The 26,963-nt window shown below is 38.0% G+C and overlaps 2 protein-coding genes across 15 annotated transcripts in view; both read right to left on the bottom strand.

Moving 5' to 3' along the window:
- The window catches only part of NEK10 (NIMA related kinase 10), a 105,267-nt gene extending 102,914 nt beyond the window's left edge, over positions 1-2,353 (bottom strand). For 7 of the 8 annotated variants that reach the window (XR_012834072.1, XR_012834073.1, XM_075745765.1 and 4 more), the window contains exon 1: positions 2,286-2,353. The gene's annotated coding sequence lies outside the window, so the exon portion shown is untranslated. The remainder of the gene's footprint in view (positions 1-2,285) is intronic. The other variant, XM_075745766.1, reaches the window with a different exon arrangement.
- Positions 2,354-2,579: 226 nt separating this feature from the next.
- Positions 2,580-26,963, bottom strand: part of SLC4A7 (solute carrier family 4 member 7) — a 102,176-nt gene continuing 77,792 nt past the window's right edge. For 5 of the 7 annotated variants that reach the window (XM_075745763.1, XM_075745758.1, XM_075745760.1 and 2 more), the window contains 13 exons: positions 25,877-26,010; positions 25,068-25,313; positions 19,770-19,875; positions 17,702-17,863; positions 16,594-16,707; positions 16,054-16,215; positions 15,549-15,800; positions 13,337-13,405; positions 12,740-12,913; positions 12,271-12,402; positions 11,500-11,597; positions 8,996-9,103; positions 2,580-7,084 (listed from right to left, as the gene is read on the bottom strand). In XM_075745763.1, coding sequence (XP_075601878.1) covers positions 7,003-7,084; positions 8,996-9,103; positions 11,500-11,597; positions 12,271-12,402; positions 12,740-12,913; positions 13,337-13,405; positions 15,549-15,800; positions 16,054-16,215; positions 16,594-16,707; positions 17,702-17,863; positions 19,770-19,875; positions 25,068-25,313; positions 25,877-26,010 — 1,839 coding nt within the window. In that variant the 3' untranslated portion in view covers positions 2,580-7,002. Of the gene's footprint in view, positions 7,085-8,995; positions 9,104-10,656; positions 11,272-11,499; positions 11,598-12,270; positions 12,403-12,739; positions 12,914-13,336; positions 13,406-15,548; positions 15,801-16,053; positions 16,216-16,593; positions 16,708-17,701; positions 17,864-19,769; positions 19,876-25,067; positions 25,314-25,876; positions 26,011-26,963 lie in introns of those variants that run through there. The other 2 variants (XM_075745762.1, XM_075745761.1) reach the window with 2 other exon arrangements.

Genomic DNA, 26,963 nt, shown 5'->3' with positions numbered 1-26,963 from the left:
ACCTATTCTCACAGTTATTTAACTCTCTTGAAATCACTGAGTAAGTTCCCACTCCTGTGTGTCTCCTGCCAGCAGAAATTTCCATGGAGCCAGGCTATTAACTATCCTCATAACTATTCCCCAGCTATTAAGCCAGCCCCATGAGTAATGTATAAGAAACAAACCAAACACCACTCGCATTTCACTTTGTGCCAGAAGATTGAGATCAGACAGCTCTTTAAAAGAACAGAAACATATTAAAAGGAAAATGTCTTTACAGCATAGAGTCTTATTCAATTCCATTTAAAACAATGAAATGAGAGCAATATTAACTAATTCATTTTAACTGGGAATAATTACATTTTATTAGTTATGTTAATTCAATTACATAGGAAGAGAGATGCATTCTGATAGCACTGGCATGCAGGATAGGACAAGAAATGCTCCAAGAACCCTGTCAGAAATGAAAGAATTCACGTGATGAGAAATGGGAGACAAGGGAATTACCACCCCAGACTTGATCTGTGGCCCAGCCTAGCATCTGTCTCGGATGACCCAAGCACATAAAGCTTCAGAAAGTGAAAAAAAACCCCCAAATAAATGAAAACACAAAGACATGTTGGAGGGTAAATCTACCACTATGAATGACAGTGTAATAATTAGAAACTCTCTTAAACAAAAAGATGTCTTACATTCTTTATAATCTTTATTAGCAATAACTACTAGATAAGGATAGTTTGCAAGCCGACTAGTTGCTTGATTTACCCTTGAACTCCTTTCTTACTCACTGCAGTGGCTGCGTTCCACTATCTAATTATACACAGAAGGTTAACTGGCTTAAACTGGATAAAGAAGCAGTAGATATGTTATATCTTGGTTTTAGTAAGACTTTTGATGCTGTTGCTAGATAGGAATGTGTCTAATAAGCTGGGTGTGAGGTCAGATGAAAATTCACTTCTTAAAAGAGCAGTTATCAATATATTATTTTCAAAATAGAAATGGTAAAGGAAGCATAAAAGGTGGCAAAAAGTTCCCAAAAGGTACTTCTCCTTCTCCAGTCAGATGAAACCAAAGGGAATTCCAGACCGCTTCCCCTCTTGTTCTCAGAGAGCACAGCAGTCAGCCCATGACAGCCCATGCCTAGGACATTCTACACTGATGAACTCATAAAGACAATGTTTGAAGAATATTTCTTAAGCATTTTATTTAATCAATATGGAAATCTGCATGTTTGCTATTACATGAAAATTTTCACATGCAAATATTTACCTCAAATGTTATTTTGTTTAATAACTTCTATGAAGGTTCTATGAAGGTTAACTAGGATACAATACCAGGTTCCTGTTTTTCCAACAAATAGAAATATACAAACCACTGCTGGTTTGGTGATTTGGGGGGGGTGTTGTTTGCTTTCCCTCTGCACCACCCCCAGTCCAGTGGAGCCATAAATGGCCAGGCCTATTCTCAGATTCCTGAACCCATGCAGTGCGAGTCTCTGGGCTATTTTCCAGATCGTAACTTTTATCTGTAGATTCTGCCTAAATCTACTCTGTTAATTCATCCTCTCTGCCCTTGCTACCAGGCAGACCTTTTTAGGGAACTGTACTGCTATGACTTAGAGCCTTCAGGAATCATAAGAGATTGTTTGAAGTCTTCTGAAGGCTCAGACTGGTAAAGGTGCAGGGCTGGGGAAGATGTCATTTGGACTGAGGGAGGGATGGGGGCAGAGTAACCCTTATTTTAGATGCATTATTCCTGGCTTGTTAGGCAAGATCCAGGGCTGAGATGCACTCTCTCTCAAGCTGGCAGGAGGCACGCTGCTCAGACCGGGCTTCATTTAGAAGCACAGAGATTCCCTAGAGTTTTCACATCTTATTCATGACTAAGCAAGCCTGGCTCAACCCTTGATCTTTTTGAAGTGTTTTATACCGAGCTGCATGTTTACGTACATTCCTAAAACCTAACATTATCTTTTGACTTTTTCAACACCACGTTGGAAACTTTTACCTCTCCATGACTTAGTTACACCACTGGAGTATGTGACGATCATCCGGTACCTCTCTGACAAACCGTGACACGCTGAGAAGACAGCAGCCTAGTTTTGTTACCTATTTCGTTCGCTCCCCTCCGTGGGTGGCGGGGCTATCTGCTCGCGCTGCGAGCCCTTCTGAGGCCGGTGTGGGGGAGCGGGTTAACAGCCGCTGCTCCCCTCCCGCCCCGCGGCCCCTGAGGCGGCTGCGCCCGCCGGGCTGTTTCCCTTGGGGCGGCGGCCCTGTCCCCCCCCCCCCCCGCTCTGTCCCACTCACGTCGCAGCGCGCGCTCGCCCCCACGCAGCCTCTGCTCCGCGTCTGGCTCCGGGAACGCTCCATCCGCAAGAACCAGAACTCCGCCTTGCGACCAATCCCGTCCCATCTTGTTCGAAAAGAGCTGGGCTCGCCGGCCAATCGCAAGCCGCCGTACTCTGCGGCGCCCGGGCACCCTAGCGACGGGCGCCGCCAGGGGCCGTTGCCATGGGCACGGGGACGCCGGTGCGAGCGGCCCTCACACCCTCACCGCCCCCCTCCCCCCGGCTGCATATAAACCCAGAAAAAGCCATAAAATATAGTTCAGTAGATTTTTATTGCTTTTACCAACTTTCTGAAACATTACAAAAGATAATTTTATTCTAATTAAAACAACAAAGGCTGGATCTTTCACATTAAAGACAAGTCTGAGAGTTGTGTTTTCTGTATAAACTGAGTATTGATTCTACATTTGGAATAACATTTTCATTTGCTTTGGATTTTGTTAGAAAATAAGAAAACATCGTTGTAATTAGAAAAGCAGTCATAAAAAATTCGAACCGTACAGTATGTGATCACATTTCAAATAATCAGTATTAAAATCAAAAGTGTAGTTCAGCTACAAGATGCCAAACCTTGGAAGACACCTTTGCTCAGGGAGTATCAGCAACAATAGAAAGAAAACAATTACAAATTTTGTGTCTTGCCAATAAAATCATTTAGAAAAGTACTGATTTTCAATTTCCATTATTCTCATTATTCCAAGTAAATGTCAACAGATACTAAATTCAATATGAAAGTGTCTTTAGATTAACTTCAATGCCAACTAAGAAGTCCTACAAGTTTTCACTAAAAAAGTTACAAAATAAAATCGACTTAAAATTACTAAGCAATTTACTTTATTTATAGCACTACTTTTACACCGACTCAAAGCTGTGTGCCTCTAGGCTTAAAATTTGCTGTAAAATAAATTACTGTTGGTATAAACAAAGTATTTCACACATTTGTACTGTACTTGATAATCAATTTGACCTAGATGAGTAATTAAAACATTACTAATCATATAAAGCAAGAAGAACACTAAAATCATGATGGTGCTCATCTAAACAGACTACATTTGTGAACTGAAAATCACGAACCACATATTTTATGATTTACAGAACAGATGTACAAGACAACCCTTTAAAATGGTGCAGGCTCCGCCACATTACACCTAGTTCTTGTGACAGATACATTTTACAGCCTGGCGAACCTGCCTTTGCAAAGGGCACGGAATTAGGAAGCTACCATATAAAGACAGAGATGCAGGTGAAGCAAACGGCTAACTTATGGGAGAACTTTCATTAAATGTAGAAAAAAAACCCCCAAAATAGCCAAGACATTTGGTTGAAACCCCCCCACTAGGGCACCAAATTCTACCCTATCAGGTTTTAGGATGACCAACTTGGCAATTTGGAACATTTCACTGAATAATCAGATATTATGTTATAGCTGCAAAATTAACCTAGGAAGAAAGTGTCATTAACTTGGGCATATGTAAACAGAATGAAAAGTGTGTCATTGTAATACATATGAAAATACTAAGAATGAGTTTTGTAGAATATAATTTAAACACCAGCTGCATTTTAAGTGAAATATTTTAAATGATAATTTAAATGGAGTGGTCAAAATTAAGACCTACACTTTACGTAAACATTCATATTTATAAATAAATTAGAAAAAGAAAAGAAAAACAGAGGGGAGAAAAAAGGAAAAAAAAAAAAAAAAAGAGGGACTTCCTGAGATGGCTCTGCAGCCAGATACACAGTAGCATTAAGCTCCATTCCGGGAAACCAAGGCATCTAAAAAAAAGTGCAGGGCTGTTTACTTTCCTCTAACTGTTGGAATGGAAATACATTGGCGTCATTTTTACAGGGCTTAACCCCTGTGAAAAAAACAAACAGTGCACAGTAATTATCACTGCTCTTTTGCATCCATTAAGGCAAAATGTATATCTACATACAGTAAGCTACATCCTTAGCTGTTTTACTTTAATACTATGTGTGGTTTTAAAGCAGAGAAGGTGTAAAGTGAGCAGCAAATCACTTAACAATAGATTATCAATGGGGTTTTATGCACTTAATACCAGATCTTCTTCTATTCACATGGAAAAAGTGCAAGCATAACATGCTACTGACCAAGAACACTGGAGCTAACGGTCACTGTAAACTGCTTTGCAAGTCATGGTATTTCTGGCACCCATTAAAATATCTACGCAATTAAAACTAAATAAATACTGTGATTAGACTTGTGGGGCTTTGGTTTTGTTTCCTTTTAACTTTACTAGAAAAATACCCACTTCCTGTAATATTGACCAAAACTTAACCCTTCTGAAGTAGAAGCGAGATACAAGATATGCAGCACCAGGGACCCCTGATTTCCAGCATTAAAGAGTTTAAAAAAAAATATCTAAGAGGCTTATAATAATTTTTTGGGTCCTTGGAAATTGTTGCAGGTCTGTGAACATGAAGTGTAAAATACTACTGGGAGGACTAGTACAAAAGTATTGTGGATAACGCCATATCAATCAACTGCCCAAAACAGCCTCCCTCTGATTCAGCAATAGCTACTTAGTAGTCAACAACTGACATGCAGATGTGTACCTATGTACCTATGTATTTCTATTTTTTTAAATAATGCAGAAAGTTTTGGGAAACCATCTGCTATACTTTCACTGTTATCTCAGTTTGACTAGAAGGAAAACATGGGTATTTTCTGAAAGAGCACATACTTAAGCTAAGGCACAAGCTACACTATTACTTAAGAATAAAGGAACATCTATACAGGTCATTACACAGTATTAGTCAAATTGATAATGCAGACCTCTCTTGCTTCTCCACTGACCTGAGCCTTTATTATGTCAGTTTGGACAGCATTATTCATATTGCTGTGGATTATGGTTTACTTTCTATAAACTGTCTTCTCAGAATTCGGCCAAATGAAAAAAAGAAAAAAACCCCAAGATTATTTAATTACATTACATTAAAAGGGAACGAAAACAGTCCATGTAACTTAAATGCTATTTTTAAATGTTTCTATGTATTCCCACTGATTGCTTTATTTTTGTAATACACAATTGTCTTCTCTCCAAGTGACACTTTGCTGAAGAGCACCAGAATTCCACCTCAAATGGTATTTTCAGATGAACTCTACCCTCCTCCAAAATTCTGCTCCTTCTGCAGTTGTTGAGAATTTTACCACATGGTCCACGGTAAAACTCCCAACTTTGCTAAATGCAGAATTAAGCAAACAGCATCTTTGATTTTAAATGAGCACAGATTCTAATTAAAGCCATTGCAATACATCCAGAAAGGGCTGGTGGCAATTCAGAATGTAAAGAGATCATTTCAGAAGTTAAAGCCAAAAAACTAAAAGCATATGAGGCAAAAAAAAAATATTCATAATGGAAACTGCGCAGGTAAGTGATCAAGACTTTCATTCATACATAAAATTCTCATTATTTCAAATATTATAATGCTAAACACTAGAACTTGAAAATGTAAATGCACTGACTGCATCTTCATCAGTGAGCCCCAAAAAATCCCATTTACTTTAAGAAATGAGTATTTACTTTTTCAATTCATATTACATGATAAAAATTTATACTAATTAAAATAAATAAAATGTTTAAAAATAAGTTGGTGTGCTATCATATATGCCCTTTACAATGGAGAGGATCAGAACTGTACACACAAATACCACAAGCAATTTGCAATCCATAAAATAATACTGATCATAAACCTATTACGGAATTAAACTACAGCTAATGTAATCAAATACACAGTAAATTTAAAAATTAAGCAAGAAATATTTGATGAGGACATGAAATACTCTAAAGTTTCAGTCTTAGAGCTGAGTAAATCAGACTCTGAAAGTTGACAGAAAAATGTAAGTAAAAACAGGAACAAAAGAATTTGAAAGTACTAGTGTGGAAAGTATGTGTAACTTCCTATCAACCAAATTGCTGTCTGTAAATCAAATTTATATTGTGTAAACATGGAGTGTCCAGAATGGCAAATACTGGCTTTGGATTGTAACTACAATGACTGGACTTGTACTGCTACTGGACAATAATGAAAAATCAAGAGTGAATTTAAAAAAAAAAAAGGCAGAACAGGGTATTTATGGATATTTTGAGGAGTAACTAATCACCTGACCTAGGGCTCTAGGCCACTTCTGTAAAATAGGAGAGACAGAATCCAGAAAACACTAGCATGTAGTGGAGACATAAAACACAGTAGTTCTTGTCAACAGCACATTAATATTTGTTCTATGAAATCACAAAAAAAAAGTATACCCTGCAAAAACAAGCAGTAATTGCCTGCATGGAAAACAAACTTCTGTAGCACACATTATAAACAGAGGTATTGCAAAATTTTAAGCAATGTGGACCAGTAATCATCAGAAAACGCTGATTTAACTTTTCTGCACATATTGATTATTGAAAATAATATGGATTCATTACAATCTTCCTATTTAAAAATGAAAATAAAATTTCCAATAAAATAAATAGCTGAAGTGTGATTACCACTCATCTTATTTGTAGGAAAATCTTCTCATTATGCAAGCATATCTACAGTGCCCTAAACAATGGCAGAATTAAATATAGGTTGCTCCTTAAATTGGAAATCACACTTCAATGGTATAATATCCTACAGTGATATATATACACACACACAAATAGACGCAATTCCCCTTGGTTCTATAAAGATGTCTCAGCATCCACGTATTTCACAACAGATGAATCTTCCACATTTATTTTCACACTTTCTGGTTTTTCAGGGCTGTTTGAAAGCAAAGAGGAAAATGTAAAGTTTCATTCGTTTTAGTAAAGGTTAACTTTCAAACATTTTATGCTTAACAATGAACATTGAAAGTATTTATGTAAGGATACTTTTACGATGATGCATTTCTGTTAGATTCTAGTAATTGTTAACTACTATTCACAGGAACAGTACAAGCTTAAAGAAAGAAATCACCAAGATCTCATCTAGAAATACCATTTCCAGTCCCACTGCTTTTATTGATTCTATTGATTTGAAATTATTTTGCAAAACATCTTTTCGGGAAAAAACCCAACAATCAACCACCCACAGCAAGAGGGAGTTGTACCAACTTCTAGCTGCCTGAAAACCAAATCTAAAAATTTTAGTTCTTCTGGAAAGAGGAATACAGGTCTACATCTCTTCAAGCCTTGAAGACTAGTCAATGACTATCAGTAATGAGCCAGAAGCATCCATTAATTCTGTAACAGGTTTCTCAAAACTTAGCAAGAAAGAAAATAAACAAAATATAACAGGATACTGACACACATCCTCTGTTATCTTACTGACAGTCTAGCTCATGTGGTACTTAAATTTAAAAAAAATATTTAAAACATAAATTTAAATATTTAAAAATGTTTAAACAATACAGGCTGAAGATTTACTGAGAATGGTGCCTGCATTAATGAGTCTCTTCAGCTCTTCCTATTAAAATACCTCCAAGTTCTCTCCTTGTCTCCTTCTTCACCCTTGGTTGACCTACTGTCTGGGCAAAACGAAGCGTATTGCCATGCCTAGTTTGGAGCAATGCACACGCTTAGTAAACAGATAGTATGCAAGTGCTAAGTGGTCAGTCACTACTGCTGTTTCCATGATGCAAGCTAAACAGTACCCGATAGTTTGGACGATCATGTATGAACACTCCCTCACCACCACCTCTTCCACCGAGATGTAATTTTACACAAAACTTGACAATTTTGTACCTCTGAAACATATCTTCCTTTGACAGATTTGGCTGAAAGGAATCAACCAAAAGAGGATGCATGTACAGACAGCAGGATCGCATAAGCTTAGTTTTCCGAATCAACCAGGCCAATTCTTCCCTCTTTCCTATGTAAAAACTACTAAGCAATAGTTGCACTGTGATGGAACAGTCCACAGAAATCAGTCCCTACAAATTACAAGCCTTTCAGGCAGTTAGAGATATTCTATATGAATATTCAGGATTTGTGTTGTTCCTCTTGACAGATTCAGCCAGATGGGGAAGAAACTAGGATAGAACAGCAGAACGATTTATTGCATATAGACTTTTTTGCCTGATGGAGACCTCATTGAGAAAGAGGCTCCTGACCATCACAAAAGATACACGTCAGCTTACAGGAAATGTTTATAGCACCAAGGACTCCTAACCTGTCCAGAACTTCATTCAAGTGTATTTCATATCCAGTGAAGATAATATTTGAGCCAGGTTTAATTTTTAGAGATTAAAATTGAGCTGAGGAAAAAAAACAACCAACACGCAAAACCAGGGGCAGATCCTAGGGTATCATAAAGCAACAATGGAAGTGCTGGGCTTACCTTTTATTCCCACTGGCATCTGTAACGTTCAGGATCAAACGATCCCCATGCTCATACACACTCTAGTAAAGCTTTTAGAAACACTAAACCCATCAGAGTAGCATACAATTGTATTAAGCAAATAAAGAGTAACTTTAAAATTGTAATAATACATTTAATAAAATAATTGGAATTCCTTATAGACATTGCTTAACTTCAGAGTAAAGAGCAAAAAATTAAGTTCAAATTTAAGTTCCTCAAAAGTCAACGCAGATTTACAAAGCACATATGCTCACATTTCAAGAAATACAAATACGGCTATTAGCTGCTCAACACAAGTCCATAGTTAGAAAATGCGTGAGTAATTATAGCTACCTCAGGTTAGCTCTGGTTACTTTGGCATTCTCAGTACTCATGGCAAGAGCCTTCCACTGTGCAGTTTTGGCCATTTCGTCTGATATGTTTACAATTGAGGGATCAATGCTAAAGAACAAACATACTTTCTGGTTAGTATTCAATACCTTGCAATAGCATTATACTTATTGTCACTCATCATTTACATCAGTTGTGCCTATTTCAACATTTACGCAGCCACAAGTTGGGTTCATCTCTTACAAATGTATTTCAATAAAAATTCGAAAATTTAGCTCTAGTGCTGCCTTAATCACACAGCATCTTCAAACACTTTTTCACATGGATACTACTAAGACATTGAGAATATTTGAGAGATACCTCATTTCTAAATTACCTGTAACTTCAGAAAACTGTTTTGCGTGCTCAGAAATAATGAAATTAATCACACTATTCTGCTAAGGCTTTCATAAATCAGAATTATTTTGTTTCTAGGAAATAATCAGGGCGAAAAGAGCAATGTTAATAAAATTTTCAAACTAGTAACTCAGTTGAGAATACTAATAAAAATCTAGAAGTCTCAATATCTAGACAAAATTCAAGTAAATTTTTTTCCTGCAGAGCCTTACTAGACATTCTTCAAGGTTTTTTGGTCACCTTCCCACCCCCCACCCCCGGCAGAAGTTAAGTTCACCCTCACAGATGGTAAGCTTTCAAAACCTATTTCCCCCTTTGCCCTCCACACATTTATATGTACAGCAGATTTAGGTGGTGTCACGTTTTCTGTTCTGTTCCACACTTAAGCTTCAGAATCTACCCCTGGTATCTGTAGGAGTTCTTCAAACTGCACAGAAATTTACAAAGCCATTTCTCCTCAGGAATCCCCACAAGATGCAAGACAGTGAAATATATAGTAAACACACATGCACACAGTTGATGAAATCAGTTCCACTGTGAGAGCAATTAGCAACTCAGACGGTTTTTAAAAAAGCTTTAACATTTAGCTTTTTCATTTGAGTTGTTAAGTCTGATTAAGCCTGCTCTTTAGAGTAGACAATAGCAGTCAGCAGGAACATCTGTCTAATCCAAAAATTCCAGGTCCCGCACTTGGGTCACAACATGTTGCAATGCTACAGGCATTCCCCAACCTGCAATGCTACAGGCTTGGGGAAGAGTGGCTGCAAAGCTGCTGGCAGAAAAGGACCTGGAGGTGCTAGTCAACAGCTGGCTGAATATGAGCCAACAGTGTGCCCAGGTGGCCAAGAAGGCCAACAGCATCCTGGCTTTTGTATCAGAAATAGTGTGGCCAGCAGGACCAGGGAAGTGATCGTCCCCTGTGCTCGGCACTGGTGAGGCTGCACCTCAAGTACTGTGTTCAGTTTTGGGCCCCTCACTACAAGAAGGACATTGAGGTGCTGGAGCGTGTCCAGAGAAGGGCAAAGTTGGTGAAGGATCTAGAGCATGAGTCTTATGAGGAGCAGCTGAGGGAACTGGGGTGGTTTAGCCTGGAGAAAAGGAGCCTGAGGGGAGACCTTATGGCTCTCTACAACTGCCTGAAAGGAGGTTGTAGCCAGGTGGGTGTCAGTCTCTTCTCCCAAGTAACAAGTGATAGGACAAGAGGAAATGGCCTCGAGTTGCACCGGGGGAGGTTTAGACTGAACATTAGGAAAACTTTCTTCACCGAAAGGGTTATCAATCATTGGATCAGGCTGCCCAGGGAAGTGGTTGAGTGACCATCCTTGGATGTATTGAAAAGACATGTAGATGTGGCACTTAGGGACATGGTTTAGTGGTGAACTTGACAGTGTTAACAGCTGGACTCAATCTTAAACAATTCTATGATTCTATCTTCTGGGTGTGTTGAACAGTTGTAGAATACCCAACAACTAAGCTAAATACATCCCCAGTAAGAGAGATGCATACTGAGACAAAATGCCTTGTGCTGAAGGAACCTTCCATCAGAGAAATTCCAGCACTTCCTTTTCTGGAAGAGAACCAGTAACCCTGTCCTCACATTTACTTTCAGAAAATGACCTTTTAAAGTAAAGATGACTGCCTGTAAAAAGTTTTTTATATCACAGAAATTATAGACTTTAGCCCTCACTTATATAAACCAAAGAACTGCACACTTAGATTTTTTCTGAAAAATCCAAGTGGCTGGTAAACACACGGCTCAACTGATGCTATTAGTTGCTTAATACTCAGTATTTCATGCACAGTAACACACAAGTATTCCATGAGAACTGACCAAGGAAGCTTCTTCACCTTGAGTACAGCTGGTCGAAACTGAGTCATCTGATCTGTTCAAGATGGTCATGTAAATTTATAATTAAGATGCAGTTTTGAAGAACAACGCAACATAAAAATGCTACTATAGCACCGTGAGATATACCTTCATACCTCCTAATCATGGCCAAGTTACAAGCTTGAGGAAAAAAAATGAATTCAACTCATACACAACCAACTCGTTATAAAGCAAATTACAGCATGTGATACAAACACTCTTCGAAGGCCAAAATTTATTATACCTGTATTTTAGAGTTTTTACAGGAAAATCCAAATTTGCTTCTCCATATGCAAGGTGTACACTTTCGTTGTCCCCTGTCTGAAGCATTCTCTCTGCTTCCTGTAAATTCCAAGTAAAAAAATTTTTTAAATTACTCATGCAGCAGAAATCAAAGTAGTATCTCATGCTGACAGTTAATTTCCAAAGGGGTAAGGGGCATTTCCCTGTAGGTACAGGAAATACAGTTTAAGAACTTTTTCTTAGAAATGTTTTATCCAGGCAGGGGGCATGGGGGAGTACAAGTTTTTTAAGGTATTCAGCTAGGTGGTGTACAGTTAGGTAAGGCTTTTATGGACAAGTCATACAAGTTGTTTTACTATATAATTGGTAACTAGCAGTTGGTTTTCACTACAGCTCTGCACACACACACAAGCAAAATGTCTCTGGTATGATGAACAGTTGTGTGATTCATTTAAGCAGAGTAAAGATCCCTACTCCACTGCTTTTCTCTCCCATCCACACCCACCTTCTAACCTTATAAAAGACAAAGAAAACAACATTTTATGCTAACGAATGCTTCTTTCCACTTTGCTTGCTGATTTTAATCACAAATAAGAGTCATAGTTTATAATAGCACCACTGAAACAGTGACTTTTCCTTAACTTTATTGCCAGTAATAGTTCCTCTAGCATTAAATCTCATTAGTGAAGAATTTCAAAATGTTTATTTGGTATGTAAGGTCATATACTCTAGCAATTTACAACATGCTTTGTTTGGTTGTTTTCACACTTACTGCTTTCTCTTTTTTCTTTTTGTCATCTTCTTTCTTCTTTTTACTTTCTGGCATAAGATCATCAAGCCAGCTAAGCTCTCTTTTGGTGAAACATAAATCCATGAGCTTGCGAATGAACACTAATGCTAGAACCTTAAGGGAACCATAAATGGCATTATTTATACTAAACTATTTAAATGAACAAAAATGCACACACACTTTCAGTATATTTAGCTTTTTTGTAGTACTAGTTTTATCTTACCACAAAGTTAAATAGTTAAATAATTTCCACTTTCAATAGCTATTCACAACTGAACTGCTTATTTTCAGGAAACGAAAAGTCCTTGTGTTTAAAAAATTAACAACTTGTTCTACAGGTTCTTTTGTTTCTTTCCCACTCCTTTCTTAAGGCAGCAAATATGTTCTGAAGAGATCCCGGATGATGCATGTACTCTTGGAAAATTATTAACTTGTAAAACAGATAACTTACCATCATAGGGAAAACAACAGCAGCTGCAGAGGCTTTAATCACCCACAACAGAACTAGACAAGTGAGCTGAACAACTGTAAAGATATGGACCTTCCAGAGTGGCACATAACGCAGGTAAATCAGGTCAGGCTGATGTTTGGCAGGCATTCCAAACAGTTTTATACGGTCAAAAAACTGCATTGAAAAATAAAATCGTCCTTCAGTTAATTTTTTCTTCCCCTCTGGAAGGGCTCCAGAAACATAAGTTACCAGCAAATAAAATACTAATGAAGCACACTGAACATTCAAGGGGATGGGGGTGGGGGTTGTTTTGTTTTGTTGGGGGTTTTCCCGCCTTCTCATTACTACTACAAAATTTCAGAATGTTTCAGATAATTTGGTGGTCAGCCACACTACTGAAAGAATAAATGCAAAAGAACCGAGAAGTGAAGGCACAACATGGTAAGAACAAATATCTGAACATGATGCTCAGGAAATTATCCTACACACTACTTAGACAATATGTGCTAACTTCATTGTTGCTCACATAATGTGTTACTGTTTCCTTTTCATTTAGTGTTAAACAAAAACAAATTGCTCATTAAAATCAGACTTTACCTGAATGCCTTTTAATGAAGATACTCCCATGTAAAGGAAGACACCATACAAAACTGGCATTGGAATAAACTGGGAAAGGAAAAAACACCCACATAGTTATTTGTGGAATCATACTAGTCAAAAGAGATGGATCAAGTTATTTTCTGCTTTATATTTTACTTAAGTAAAACCTGTAAAAGCTAAGGCTCTTTATACAGAATATATATGCATCATTGAGCAGCAAGAAAAATCTAGAGCCGACAAGGCTATCACCAGGATTAAAATAGCAGTTCAGTCTTGACTACTCATTCATTCAATTTTCTAGGTTGCAACCAAGATTTCTATTAATGCGAAGTACGCTGCTTTATGTTGTTATCTGATAAGAACTGTATTAAGACTATCAACTTCATGAAATTGCCATATAAAGTTTTAATTTTGATCACTAATCTTGCACTCCTGGAGCAGATTAAAAAAAAAAAAACACCATACCTACTGAGCTATGAAAATCTGCTAATTATTCAGGGCTGAATTTTGCTCCAATAAGAAGATCAATTTAAAGCTTACTAAGATAATGAAGTTGTCCACTGATTTCAGTGGCACTTGCATGAAACCTCTGCAGCCTGCAGAAAGCAAGCAAAGCTTTCTTTGCCCCTGAATTCATGAAACTTCTGAGTAAAGGACAGCCAAGACACAATTCGAAATCTTAATAAAGACTGCTGCTATCAAGCCTGAACAAAAGCCTTTACTGAAACTTAGTGTCGAATAAAACTATGCCTTAGAGATTCATTACTGCATACGTATGTATGTATCTGTGTGTGTATATATATATTAGTATCTTCACTGGAACTCTATAATTTGACACGCTAGTACTTCATTTCTGTTAACTTCTACCTCATGTAAATCAGTATCAATTCATACATGGAACAAAAGCACAACAATCTACAGACACATGGCTTTGTTCTCCTTCCTTTTTTTGAACAATAACAGCCATTCACATTGAAAAAGAAAAAAGATTTCATAAAAAGCAAATAGTAGTAATTCCACTCCTATTATTCTTGGTTCCATTAAAAAAAAGTATTAGTTTCTAAGAATCAGATGTTAAAACACGGGGTAAGTATCTAGCTTCAGCAATCAGCACCTTTACCTTTTGCTTTTGAGCGACAATAATTCTATTTCAATATTTCTGCTTTTGATTCCGATCATTTGCATTATACAGCTGAGCTCTTGGTAGCTTTTCAACCAGAGATTGTCAAATCTGAACACTCAATTTTAATAAATGCTACTGCCTTATTGTTTCTAGATTTTACATTAACACATACACATGGTCAACTATTAAGAATCTATAATATGTGTGTTCACAGGTTTATTTCTAGCCATTATCTAACTTAAACGGATATTAGAAGCTACCTGTTTATGAAATCACTTGTGATCTGTCTTTAACAGACTTACAAAGTTCTTTTAAGATATTAGCAAATATGACTACATCTGCTATTTTGACAACAAAAAGATGTTTTTTTCATTTCTCCTTTTAACTATTGGATTTGAAACAACAAAGCAGAAGTTGAACAGATTTTACTCAAATCTGAGCAAAAAGCTAACTGAGCTAACTGGTTTTCTTCCAACAAAGTTTTTGGAAGGGCACTACAGATATAAATTAAGAGACAAAACGTAAACTGAGGCTACAATACAACCTGCTAAATCTCTATGACACCGCGATGATGCATAAGATAATCTTGACACTTTAAATATCAAAGGAAGTTTAATAAGATGAAGATAAGAGTGAGAAGTGAACATAATTTCTGATGATCAGTTTTTAAACCAGATGTTTCTGTTTCTTCTGCTATATTACTTCCGCTCAAGTAACTTTGTATCTTTATCACACTTTTTGTCTCTCCATTTATGAACTCACATAAAAACTACAGAAGAACTGTTTTAGGTAACATGGACTCGAGAAACTAGAAAATACTGGCAAGAAAATCAGGTAGTATGGACAAAGGCTGCTTTCTTCAGTACTCACTACATTTCTAGCTTGCTCAACTTTCATTTTCTCACATGTCCTCCCATTGTTTCTATTCAACTAACACCTGTTGTTAAAAACATGATTTGAGAATGAGTCTAGACATATTTTACTTAACATAATAAAACCTCCTAATATTATGAAATGCTAAATCACAATATCAAAATCAAAAGCACAGAGGAAAACAGAAATATTTTAGAAAAAACTGTATTTTACCTTTAACACAGAGGTCATGAACACCGACAGCCCCATCAAGACAAAAATCATCAATCCTGTCACTCGCTGCTCCCGGATTCCCAAAAACTTTGGCTGCTCTCCTGGTGCTGAGCATTCAGATTCAACTTTCAGGCTGTTAACATGACTTATAGACAGGACAGTTGCAGCAACAAACCACGGTAAGCCCATGATAGAACATATCCCCAACATAACACCAACCATGAGCAGATCAAGATGATAACCACAGCCTTTCTGTAAAATTAAGGGAACAAATCATTTCATAAACTTTCTATTTATATAATACGGTATTCATAACTGGTAAATAACAGATAACTACAAAAGTTAGATACTTCACAAGTGTCCACAAAATTATATTTGTTCTTTATTAGGCAATATATGCATTTATTTAGTAGCTGTTGGGATGTTTCACTGACTTGCAGAATGAATCTGATTAAAAATAAACTTGACTTGCACAATATTAGAGCTTTTTGGAAACTACTTTTACCTTCAGCTTATGCTCTTTCCTGTTTATAATAACAGCTGTTATTTGTTGATCCATGAAAATAAGAATGGTACAGAGTAAAGCAGGAACAGCAGCTATCAAGAGTGTCCACCAAGGATTGCTTCCAAGAGGATCTATGAACCATCCTCGGTCTTTTCGGGTGGGCTGAAATAAACCAATCATCAACAATAAGAATTAAATTACTAAAATAAAATGCAGATTTTATTACAAACAGCTGCAATGAACACATCAACAGTCTCTTAAATACATGTTTAGATTTTTTTCCAATGGCTTTGACCAAAAGACTGATTAGCTGTTACATGTGAATGTGGCATTTATAGGGAAAAAATTAAAACAAATCCATTCCATTCGTTCATTTCCACACATTTGCACAAAAGAATGCTTCCTTTTTAGTGGTATTATAATATAAAGCATAGTCTCTTCTGTCGGACGAGACATACATCCAAAACAGAAAAGGGAGATTACTTCATCAACTACCTTGTAAGTAAAAAGTTAAGTTTTTTAAAAGGTTTTATTTCTTACTTCAAATTTCTCTGGAACGTGAAGCTTAGGAGAAGGTACTCCTACAAGATAGTCAATCAAAACCATGATTACTATGGTCAGAAATACTGCAAAGTCACTGATGGTAGAACGCACCTATAAAGAAAAGACTTGTGTTAATTCTTGCTTTTTCATCATTATAATTTGCATGTATAGAAAAGACAACTTTCTCCCCTGTGAATAGTGAGGTTTATTTATATTATACTACACCACTGAACACTGTATGTATTTTCCCTTTTATTTTAAAATTTAAGCTGCCTGGCAGCATAGCATGAAGCTGCAGAAGGTAAGTATTCTGTACAACTGTTCATCCAATTATCTCATTTAAAAATGATCTACTGCAAGAAGCAAATTACTTAAAGTAACTCCTTCCTCATCTTCCTGTCCTCTCAACCATACCGGGAGGCTGGGCCATCACAGCTGGTCTCTTGTAGTTTAATTCAGTAACATCACTGAATTGTTCCAAAACCAATATTCATACATTTTATGTTTTAATAGATAGGAAGGGGATAACTTGCAACACATTCAGGTTATCAGAGGTGACTTTATTAAACATTAGGAACACATCGTAGGGATGAGCTGAAGTTTACAGAAGATCTAATCGCGTTATTTTGGCTAGCAGAAGTTGTGTACATCAGTCTAAGAATAATCATTGTATTAGACTCTATAATAAATAATAATCCTCTGAGGAATCACTCAGAACTCTTCATACATCAGCAGTTTGGGGAAAGCAATCAATAGTTCTGCACAGTTAGGTGAGGAAAATGACAGCAAAATTATCTCTTCAAATGATACTTGGCAATATCCATTAACACAGGGAGACAGACTGCTTAGGTCTTCTGATGTTTAGAATGTTGTAGGAACTATAGGAAAGTAGAGAGTAAGTACTGAATTTTCAGCAACCAATTTATTTACTCTAATGTCTTCATCTTCCAAATTCTTAGCTAATTTTCTGGTTTTAATTTTTTTCTCCTGTCTTAAAAGAAATCTCTCAATAAAAAGTTCTGAAGCAAAATTTAAAAAATGCAACTCCATTAAGTTATACTAATGTATCTATCACAAGATAACAACAGTTTCTAATCAGAATTACCTTAGTTGGGAAATAGCGTTTGGTCTTGAACTGCTTAAGGAAAGAGGAGAGGAAAAATGTTGTGAAGAATAATATGACAGACCAGAAGAAAACATCTGGAATATATGGTCTGTGATGGCCACAAGCTGATCCACGAAACACACCATGAAATTCTAAACATTCCTGCGAAGAGAAAAACTCCTTATATTTCTATGTTTCATTAATTCAGTACATTCACGCTAACTTGTAGCCTTTCAATATAAAACACACCTGAGAACTTTCACAATCCCAAAAAGGGTGTTCTTTCCTTCATCACTCTCTCATCCTGAAATGCCAAAAATGCATGCTGTCTGTTCCAGAAGAGCCACAGTATCCATCACTGATTATTTCAGGATGCCAAAATCTTGGGAGATGCCCAAGAAGAAACAACTTCTTCACATTCACCTCATTTCTACTCTATTTCTCAAAAGCATCACAAGATTGAATGTATAAATAATGACTGAGGACTAAGCCCAGGAAAAGCAGACAATCTAACATCAACTTTCAAGCTGATGAACATTATTAAAAAAAAAATCTCCTCAGTTTCTCCCACCTCTTTATTCTTGCCTTTGTTTTGCCTTGATACCATTAGGGGGGGCAGAGGGGGAACAACCAACCCCTTACAAAATAAGATTATCCAACCGTAAGGAAAAAAACTTCTAGTAAAGTAGAAAAGCATCGTAAATAATGAATTTGAATAAAAGAGAAAAAGTCAGAGGATGCCTATCCAAAAGGCTCACTGAAATCCAAAGCACAGAATTAAAGTAGACACATGGAATACAAGGAAAAACAGCAAGCTAATAAATCAAATAGTTAGAAGCAGCACTGCCACAACCTAGTCTTTAAACAGGTTAATTTATTGAAAAAATTAACTTATGACAAAAATTCTCCCCATTAACAATCTACTTTGATTATAAGCACCACCAAATTCTGGATCAGTTCTGTCTTTCTGGGAAGACTAAAGATGCCTAAGAGAATGAAAAGGTAGGTAAAATAATACATATAAAATAAATATAAAAACTAAGTTGAAGATGAACTGCCATCCTGGGTGATTATGGTAGACTAGGAGCCATTGGTGGTACATACAAAACACTAGAGCTAAAACTCAAGCACTGAGGTTTTTCATAGTATTTTTGCTGTGCAAAACTCCTTCTACTTTCAGTGTGAACATCTAGGCTCACACACAAGGAGAGCCCATGTGCTGATATCTACTGTCATTTTAGATAGCCTAAGACAGCCAAAGTAGGCACACACAGCTAGCAAATACAACACACAATCTATAGCAGATCCAAATCATTCAAGATGTAGGTGGAAACAAGATGCCAGGGTACGCAAAGTGGCTGTAGACAGCTTTTAGACAATTGAATCCCACCCAAGGAACTACTAATCAGCAAAAATGGTTCTTCCTAAAAGCCCTCAGTATCACTTCCACAAGGTAACTTTCCTCCTCTTCACCTACCCACAAAATTAGGTATTGTTTTGAAATAACCAGCTCAGAAGGTAATGCGTTCCAGCCTAGTCTTTCAAATAGCTCTTCCCCTTTTCTTTTAACCTTCAATTTTCCAAATAATTATTTTTTTCCAATCAATATTTAGGCACTTTAATTCTGTTGTAGTTTTATACCAATGTCTAACAACCTAATGAAATGTTTGCTACCACATTTTAATTGCAGATTCTATCTTCACATCTTCTTCAAAATATTTGTTCATCTTTTCCATAAAACTGAGGGAAACAATCTCCTGTTTATTCACCTCATCATGTTCATCTGCACTTCAGGAAGACAACTGTTCTGCCTACCAGGATTTAACTGGCTACCTCAAGTAGAGATCTATTAGCATTTACTGCCATGGACTTACTTATTCAAACCACTACAATGACTGTTTAAAGTATTACGGGAGGAATAAAAAAAGAGTTCAAAAATACGGTTTTAAAGAAAACAGTCCAGGTTCAAATCAAGAAAGAAACCAGATGAAAAACATTAATCAAGACTGGTATTGTGTGGGTATTTACTCTTTATACATACATACACACACAGCTTTTAGATACTCACAGAAACTGTAAGGTTACTCCATGCTATATTTTCTACAGACTTATTCATACTCCTCCACATCTGCAAAGTTTCATTGCTTGGTTTCTCAGGCTGAGAACACACACATCTGAAGGGAAGAAAAAAAAATTAAGTTTATATGCTTTTAAGACATATGTGCCAAAATGCAGTGATTTGCAGCAATTTAAAAGATGATAAAGAGTTTAAACCAGAATTTAGCCCAACCTTCTATGAAAGAAGCCAAGTACAAGACTCCTCATAAGACATGAACTAGGAATATTGCGGGGGGGGAAGGGGGGAGGTAGTAGAAATAGAGTCAAAGACGTAACTGCTCAGGAGGTTTAACAAACTGGACCAAAAAAACCACCAAACTATGTATTTAAAGAATTAGAAGCAGGTAAGAGGTTGACTTAATTATGTGATTGATCTGCCAGTTTTTAAATAGAATGACACCTGAAAAATAAAATTAAATAGATAATATATGCAGATTTATATATATTGTGAATACAAAGATGAAGGTAACAATCCAAATGACACCACCTGCTAACAAGCCTATACTAACAGATACTGTGTTATTTCTAAAGATTTTTATGTAATTGGACCAACTTGGCGCAAATATTTTTCTGTGACTGCATACAAATTAAGGTTTTTAGATTTCTGTACAGCATAACATCCCACAATGATCCAAACTTCAATTAGTACAGTACACCAACATAAAACAGAGATTGAAACCATTTCATTTAAAAATTTGGTGTAGATGACAGTTTCAGCAACTCCTGTTCAAACCAGACAAGTCATTAGCCTCTAGACATTTCTGAGTCTTTTGTAAAATGTTGGTAGTTAGCCATTTATCTTGCATTTGGCATGCCTTCTGATCTACACACGATCAAAACCGGTCACCCTAAATTAAGACACCAGTTTTGAGTATGTAGTGGGCTAACTGAAGACATAAATGCATAAATTGCTCAGATTTCAAGCAGCTGCATATATACATTTTTAGTAACTTTTTGCACAAGTAAAAGTGTCCCTCTCTCCTGCAGTTGTCTGCAAACTGCAGAATCCTTTCTGTCAGACAGGTCAACAGAAATTCACATCAGTAAAATGGGATTTTTCAAATAAAACTATTCAAGTACACCAAACCGTAAGCTTAACATGTAAACATTTATGTAGGAGAAGAGAAACAGATAAGAAGCAAGAAATAAGTCTTTTTTTTATGAGATTAATCAAGATACTGAAAAATAAACAAAGAACCATGGAAGGGCAAACTTGCATCCTGATAGTGTGACGGTAAAGAAGGAAAAAGCACTAAATGTGCATGGGCAAAAAAGAATCTACATTTGTGAAGCACAATGTTTAGAGAATTTAAAAAAATAAGTATACTTATATATACTTATATATTAAAAGAAATATACTTTCTTTTGATAAGTGAATCTTAAAAGTAGCAGGGAAAGGAAATAGGAGAAGATTGGAAAGCAGTAATTCCTATAAGATAGTTGCAGAGTAACTTAAGAATCATCAGAAGAGAAAGGAATTGCAACAAGAAGTATGACGAGACAAAAGCACCTTTAGTTGTTGGTCAAGGCAATAACATGAACAAGCATGCCAAAGGAAGACTGACAGACAAATTTCTCAAGAAATGCAATAAAGATAGAAGATGCAACTAAGGAGATAAGTGGAAATCCAGAAAGAGAAAGAAAAAACAGAGAATGTAAGAGTATTTGACACTGTTCTCTGGCTCACTTGGCTGAAGATGCTTGTTCTGCATCCTCTTACCCACTGGGGGACAGAGGCAAGGAAAAAAAGAAAGGGGGACAGAAAAAAAGGGGGAAAAAAAGCAATTGTAAAAGGCCAGATCTCCTACAGCTTTGTGACAGGGAAAAAAAAAACAACCTAGGACAAATCAAAGCTGACGTCTGTAGCATGTCCTGAAAGATGTGTCAGAGCTAAAACAAGGAAATGTCACACCTTCGGCACTCCATCCTTCTACGCTAGCGTTGCAAAACGCCATCAAGTGGCAAGGCTCAGAAGACCTACAGTACAGTTTCTGCCAGATTAGTGAATTTAACATGCTCACGTAAGAATCCAGTGAGGCAACACGGCCTGGTCTCAACAGCTGTTAAGACAGGAAAGTGAGTGTAAACGCCATGTCTGATTTGGCTGAGAGAGTTGGGGCTGTTCAGCCTGGAGAAAAGGCAGCTCCAGAGAGATCTAATTGCCAGTTTCTGAAGGGAGCCTACAGGAAAGATGGTGAGGGACTGTTTATCAGGGAGTGTAGTGACAGGACAAGGGGTAATGGGTTCAAGCTGAAGGAGGGTCGATTTAGATTAGATGTTAGAAAGAAATTCTTTACTGTTAGTTTGGTGAGGCACTGGCACAGGTTGCCCAGAGAGGTTGTGGATGCCCCATCCCTGGAAGTGTTTAAGACCAGGTTGGATGGGGCTTTGGGCAATGTGGTCTAGTGGAGGGTGTCCCTGCCCATGGCAGGGGGGGTTGGAACTAGATGATCTTTGAGGTCCCTTCCAACCCAAACCATTCTATGATTCTATGAACACAAGAAGCAGTCTGAGAAGGTATTTACCCAAAACTGATCAACATTGAAGGGTAAGATGATGATCATCAGCTGGACTAAATAGTAAAAAAGGAACTATAAAAAGACTTTGGGGGGGGGGAGGAAGGAATCATCCTGAAAGGAAGTACCAAAGAAGCATGAATATTTATAAGAGTGAGGAGGTATCTGTGAGTCCAAAAACACAATAGTCAAAACCTGGTTTGACACTGCCAGAAGTCACCCTGCATACATCATGATCTCTGCCTTGGCCAGGCAGAGCAGCTGCCCAGCGGGACGGAGAGTAGCCTGCCTTCCAACTAGGGACCGACTGCAGGGTGTAAAAAGCAGGGACTCCCACCTCAGGTGTATGGACGTGACCTCGCAGGGGGGTCCCTCACCAGTGCGTGACTTAGAAGGCTATAGAGAACCACACAGGTAGAAATAGAGCTGGAGGATGCACATCTCCAACAGGAGAACACCACTAGTAGAGAAACCTGTGTTCCTCAAAGATGGTGTGTGATTGTAACCCACGTCTGGAGCTGGAGGATAAGTATTGGTGTCCTGGTTTCAGCTGAGAGGATTGATTTTTCTTCATAGTAGCTAGTGTGGGGATATGTTCTGGATTTGTGCTGGAGACAGCGTTGATAATATAGAGATGTTTTTGTTCTATGGACCTATGTTGAGCAGTGTTTACATGGGGCCACGGCCTTTCCTGCTTCTTGCACTGCCCTGCCAGCGGGATGGCTGGGGGTGCACAAGAAGTTGGGAGGAGACACAGACAGGACAGGTGACCCAAACTGACCAAAGGGATATTCCATACTATATGACATCATGCTCAGTTTATAAGGAGCTTGGGGGAAGGGGGGGGGGGGGGGGGGGGGCAGCAGCATTCGGAGTGATGGTGTTTGTCTTCCCAAGTAACCATTACGCGTGACGGAGCCCTGCTTTCCTGGAGATGGCTGAACACCTGCCTGCCCATGGGAAGTGGGGAATGAATTCCTTGCTTTGCTTTGCTTGTGCGCGCAGCTTTTGCTTTACCTATTAAACTGTCTTTATCTCAGCCCACGAGTTTTCTCACTTTAACTCTTCCAATTCTCTCCCCCATCCTGATGGGGCGGGGAGCGAACGAGCGGCTGCGTGGTGCTCAGCTGCTGGCTGGGGTATAACCACGACAATTGATGTGGGTGCCATTAGAACTTTTGGGGATTAGCAACAGAAGACAAATACTAATAAGAACCTACGCATTTTTAAATTAAGTATCTCGCATTGTGGGTTTATCTGCTGTATTACTTATACTGATCCTGAATATGGATCACTGATTGACAGTTAGTTGTGTGTTGGTGATGAATCAAAGAAAAGCTTTGCTTTTTATTTGGTTTAAACTATGTGAAATGAGCGGTTTCTCTCAGCAACAGTTAGCAGGATCTCCTCCTTCTGGCAGGTATGAGCTGGTAACCCAAGTCATCATATTTCGTGGAATTATACCATAAGCTTGGAAACTCCGCACTGAGCAGCAGAAGATAAGGCAGCATTTAAGCATATCATCAAAAACTAAAAAACATAGATACATGGTATAAAAAGTAGTCAATGCTAATTTCACCATATAAGCAAACTCTTAACTCAGAAATAGTACAGCTGCACACCAAAAGATAAGTGTATTGGGTTTGTGTGGCAAGGTTTTGGTAGCAGGGGGGCTACAGGGGTGCCTTCTGTGAGAAGATGCCAGAAGCTTCCCCCATGTCAGACAGAGCCAATGCCAGCCAGCTCCAAGACAGCTTGGCTGCTGGCCAAGGCCAAGTCCATCAGTGACTGGTGGTAGCACCTCTGGGATAATACAGTTAAGAAGGGGAAAGAAAACCACCAGGAGCCAGAGAGAGGAGTGAGGATATGTGAAAGAAACAGCCCTGGAGACACTCAGGTCAGTGAAGGAGGAAGACAAGGTGGTCCAGGCACTGGAGCAGAGATTCCCCTACAGCCCATGGAGGTTAACAAGTGGATCAACACTGTTTAAAGATGTTAACTCCCTATTCACAGCACGTGAAAGTTGCAGGAGCTCTCAATGCCTCTGCTACCTGGAAATAATCCTCACCCGGGTCAGATAAACTATCATGATTTCTACAAGTGGCAAGGCAGAGCTCCTGTTACAGAATCACAGAATGGTAGAGGTTGGAAGGGACCTCTGGAGATCATCTAGTCCAACCCCCCTGCTAGAGCAGGATCACCTAGAGCAGGTTGCACAGGATGGTGTCCAGGCAGGTTTTGAATATCTCCAGAGAAGGAGACTCCACAACCTCTCTGTGCAGCCTATTCCAGTGCTCTGTCACCCTCACAGTAAGTAAGTTTTTTCTCATACTGAGATGGAACTTCCTGTGTTCCAGTTTGTGCCCATTGCCCCTTGTCCTGTCACTGGGCACCACTGAAAAGAGTCTGGCCCCATCCTCTTGACACCCGCCCTTTAGATATTTATAAGTTCTAACCTTTAATCTCCAGGCTGACCTTTAATAAAATTGCAATTAAAGCAGGCATTGTCACAGCCCCTCATCCCTTCCAACCACCCATAGCTAACACAGAAAATACAATTCCACAGCATCTTGAATAGAATTTTTCTGAGGTTTCTCATGCTCATACCACCCCCAGCATTCCTCCTACCATTCCACAGAGAGGCACACATTGCCGTTTAGTAAACGGTATGTCCCTATACTATAAAGCTTTTCCCTATGTATTTTACTAACAGATAGAAACTTGATACTTACGAATATAAAGTCAGTTTATCCAAATCATTGTGCATATTGAAGGCATACACTTCTCCCAAATGAAAAAGCTTTTCCAATGCCTCATAAATAAATATGATGCATATAAGTGCTGCAAAAGCTTCCTCAGTAAATCGAGTGATGTAACACACAAGGCTGCTGGCATCTGTGGCTACAAGCACTATGCATAAAAATGCAGTCCACAGACCAATGCTAGTTCGCAGGGAGAGGTAGGAAAGATCATAATCCCTGTGTGAAGAAAGAAACAAAAGCATTAACTGAGCCAAACATCACCTATACTATATTCTGTCTGCAAAAAGATACTGAGGTCAAGCTCTACAGGTATTCACCACTTTTCTCATCCTTGATGTTAGTTCTGAAGGAAGCAGAAACTTTTCTGTCTCATCTTCCACCAAAGCAAAGCAACACTGCAGGGTGTTTCTAGAATTGAGAGTGCAACCACCTAGCTTGGGAAGCATCATGGGGATGATCTTTCCGGAACAACCTAGATGCTTTCTCCTAGAGGGCAGATCGATCCCTGCTTACCCCTGCAGAATCAAAGCCAACATCATCTCCATATAGTCAGAAAACAACTTTTATTTAAGTCCTAGCCACTTCTCATAACTGATTTTCTCATGAAGGCTCACCAGTGCCTCAACACTTTGCCAAACCACATCCATCTCTCAGTCTCTTGCCACTGCATTTACATCCTCATGGACATCCATGTTTAACATACATCTGCTTTCAATTACAGCTAGTGTAACAGGCAAGAAAGTCAGAAAGTGCATCAAGCCAATACAAACATCACTTACCTGCAAAATTTAAATAATATTTTTTCAAATACTAGAACTGGTCCGGTGCTCCCCAAAATAGTAAGAGGTTGCCCAGCAAACAGAGAATAGGCAATCCCAGTTAATGAGGCTCCAAAAAGAGACTCTATTGCACTCTGTTTGGGGGAAAAGAAACTGCTGTAACTATGCTGCCTTTCAGGTTAGCATTTAGCATCACATCTGCATAAATACAGTTTTAAGATGCATTAACTTAGAAACAAGACGATGTAAAAACATTGCAATTCATATTAATGTTTGAGACAAGAACAACTTAACATAGTTTTGCAGTAACAATACCATGGACAAAAGATTTTGAAAACTTCACTCCTAAGAAACATAAAGCCATCCAAAACCATGAGAACAAGTTACTAGTCCTGCTAGCTACGGAGGAAAAAGATACCAACAATTACTACAAATTAAAAAAAATTACTCAACACGTAGTTTATGGAAAGAATTACCTGTCTCTGTAAAGAAAATAGGTATGTATATATATTGCAGCATACCTGTACCAAAACATGATATGGTGTGCAGTACCAAACCTGCATTAGTCAACCAAGCATTACAAAAGAAAAAAACTGACAGGCAGAGGTGCAGGGGAAATTACTGAATAATATTGGGTTATGTATACATGACACCAAAAATAGATGAGCAGTAAACCAGTGTCCCACCTGGTAATGCATTTCTTTTCATTGAAACAAGGTATCTGCTTCAGTTTTTGAATTAAAAGTTTTAGTATAATATTTTCTGCTAAAAAAAGTTATAATGCACTTCAAAGGAGAGGGGCAGGACTTTTTAGATCCTAAAATGCTATCAAAGGTACTTGAAAATAGTTAACTAAACCATTTACAACTATGAGAAGTCATGGATTACAGATTAAAGGGTTCCTGGTGGAATTTTTATTTTGCAATTATGTAAGCCTAAGAAAACAGTATTTATGCAAACTTAAACCCCAATTCAGGAAAGCATCTAAAATTGGGCAAGATGGTTTGCTGAACTGGGGCTATTAAAAATGAAAACATGAGTCCTTTGTTCATTGCATAAGGGTGGAGGGGAGGAATACATATAATCC

The sequence above is a fragment of the Balearica regulorum genome, chromosome 2 (genome assembly GCF_011004875.1).
Source record: "Balearica regulorum gibbericeps isolate bBalReg1 chromosome 2, bBalReg1.pri, whole genome shotgun sequence".
Lineage (NCBI taxonomy): Eukaryota > Metazoa > Chordata > Aves > Gruiformes > Gruidae > Balearica > Balearica regulorum.
The sequence above is the reverse complement of the archived record's forward strand: the minus strand, read 5'-3'. Positions and strand labels throughout refer to the sequence as shown.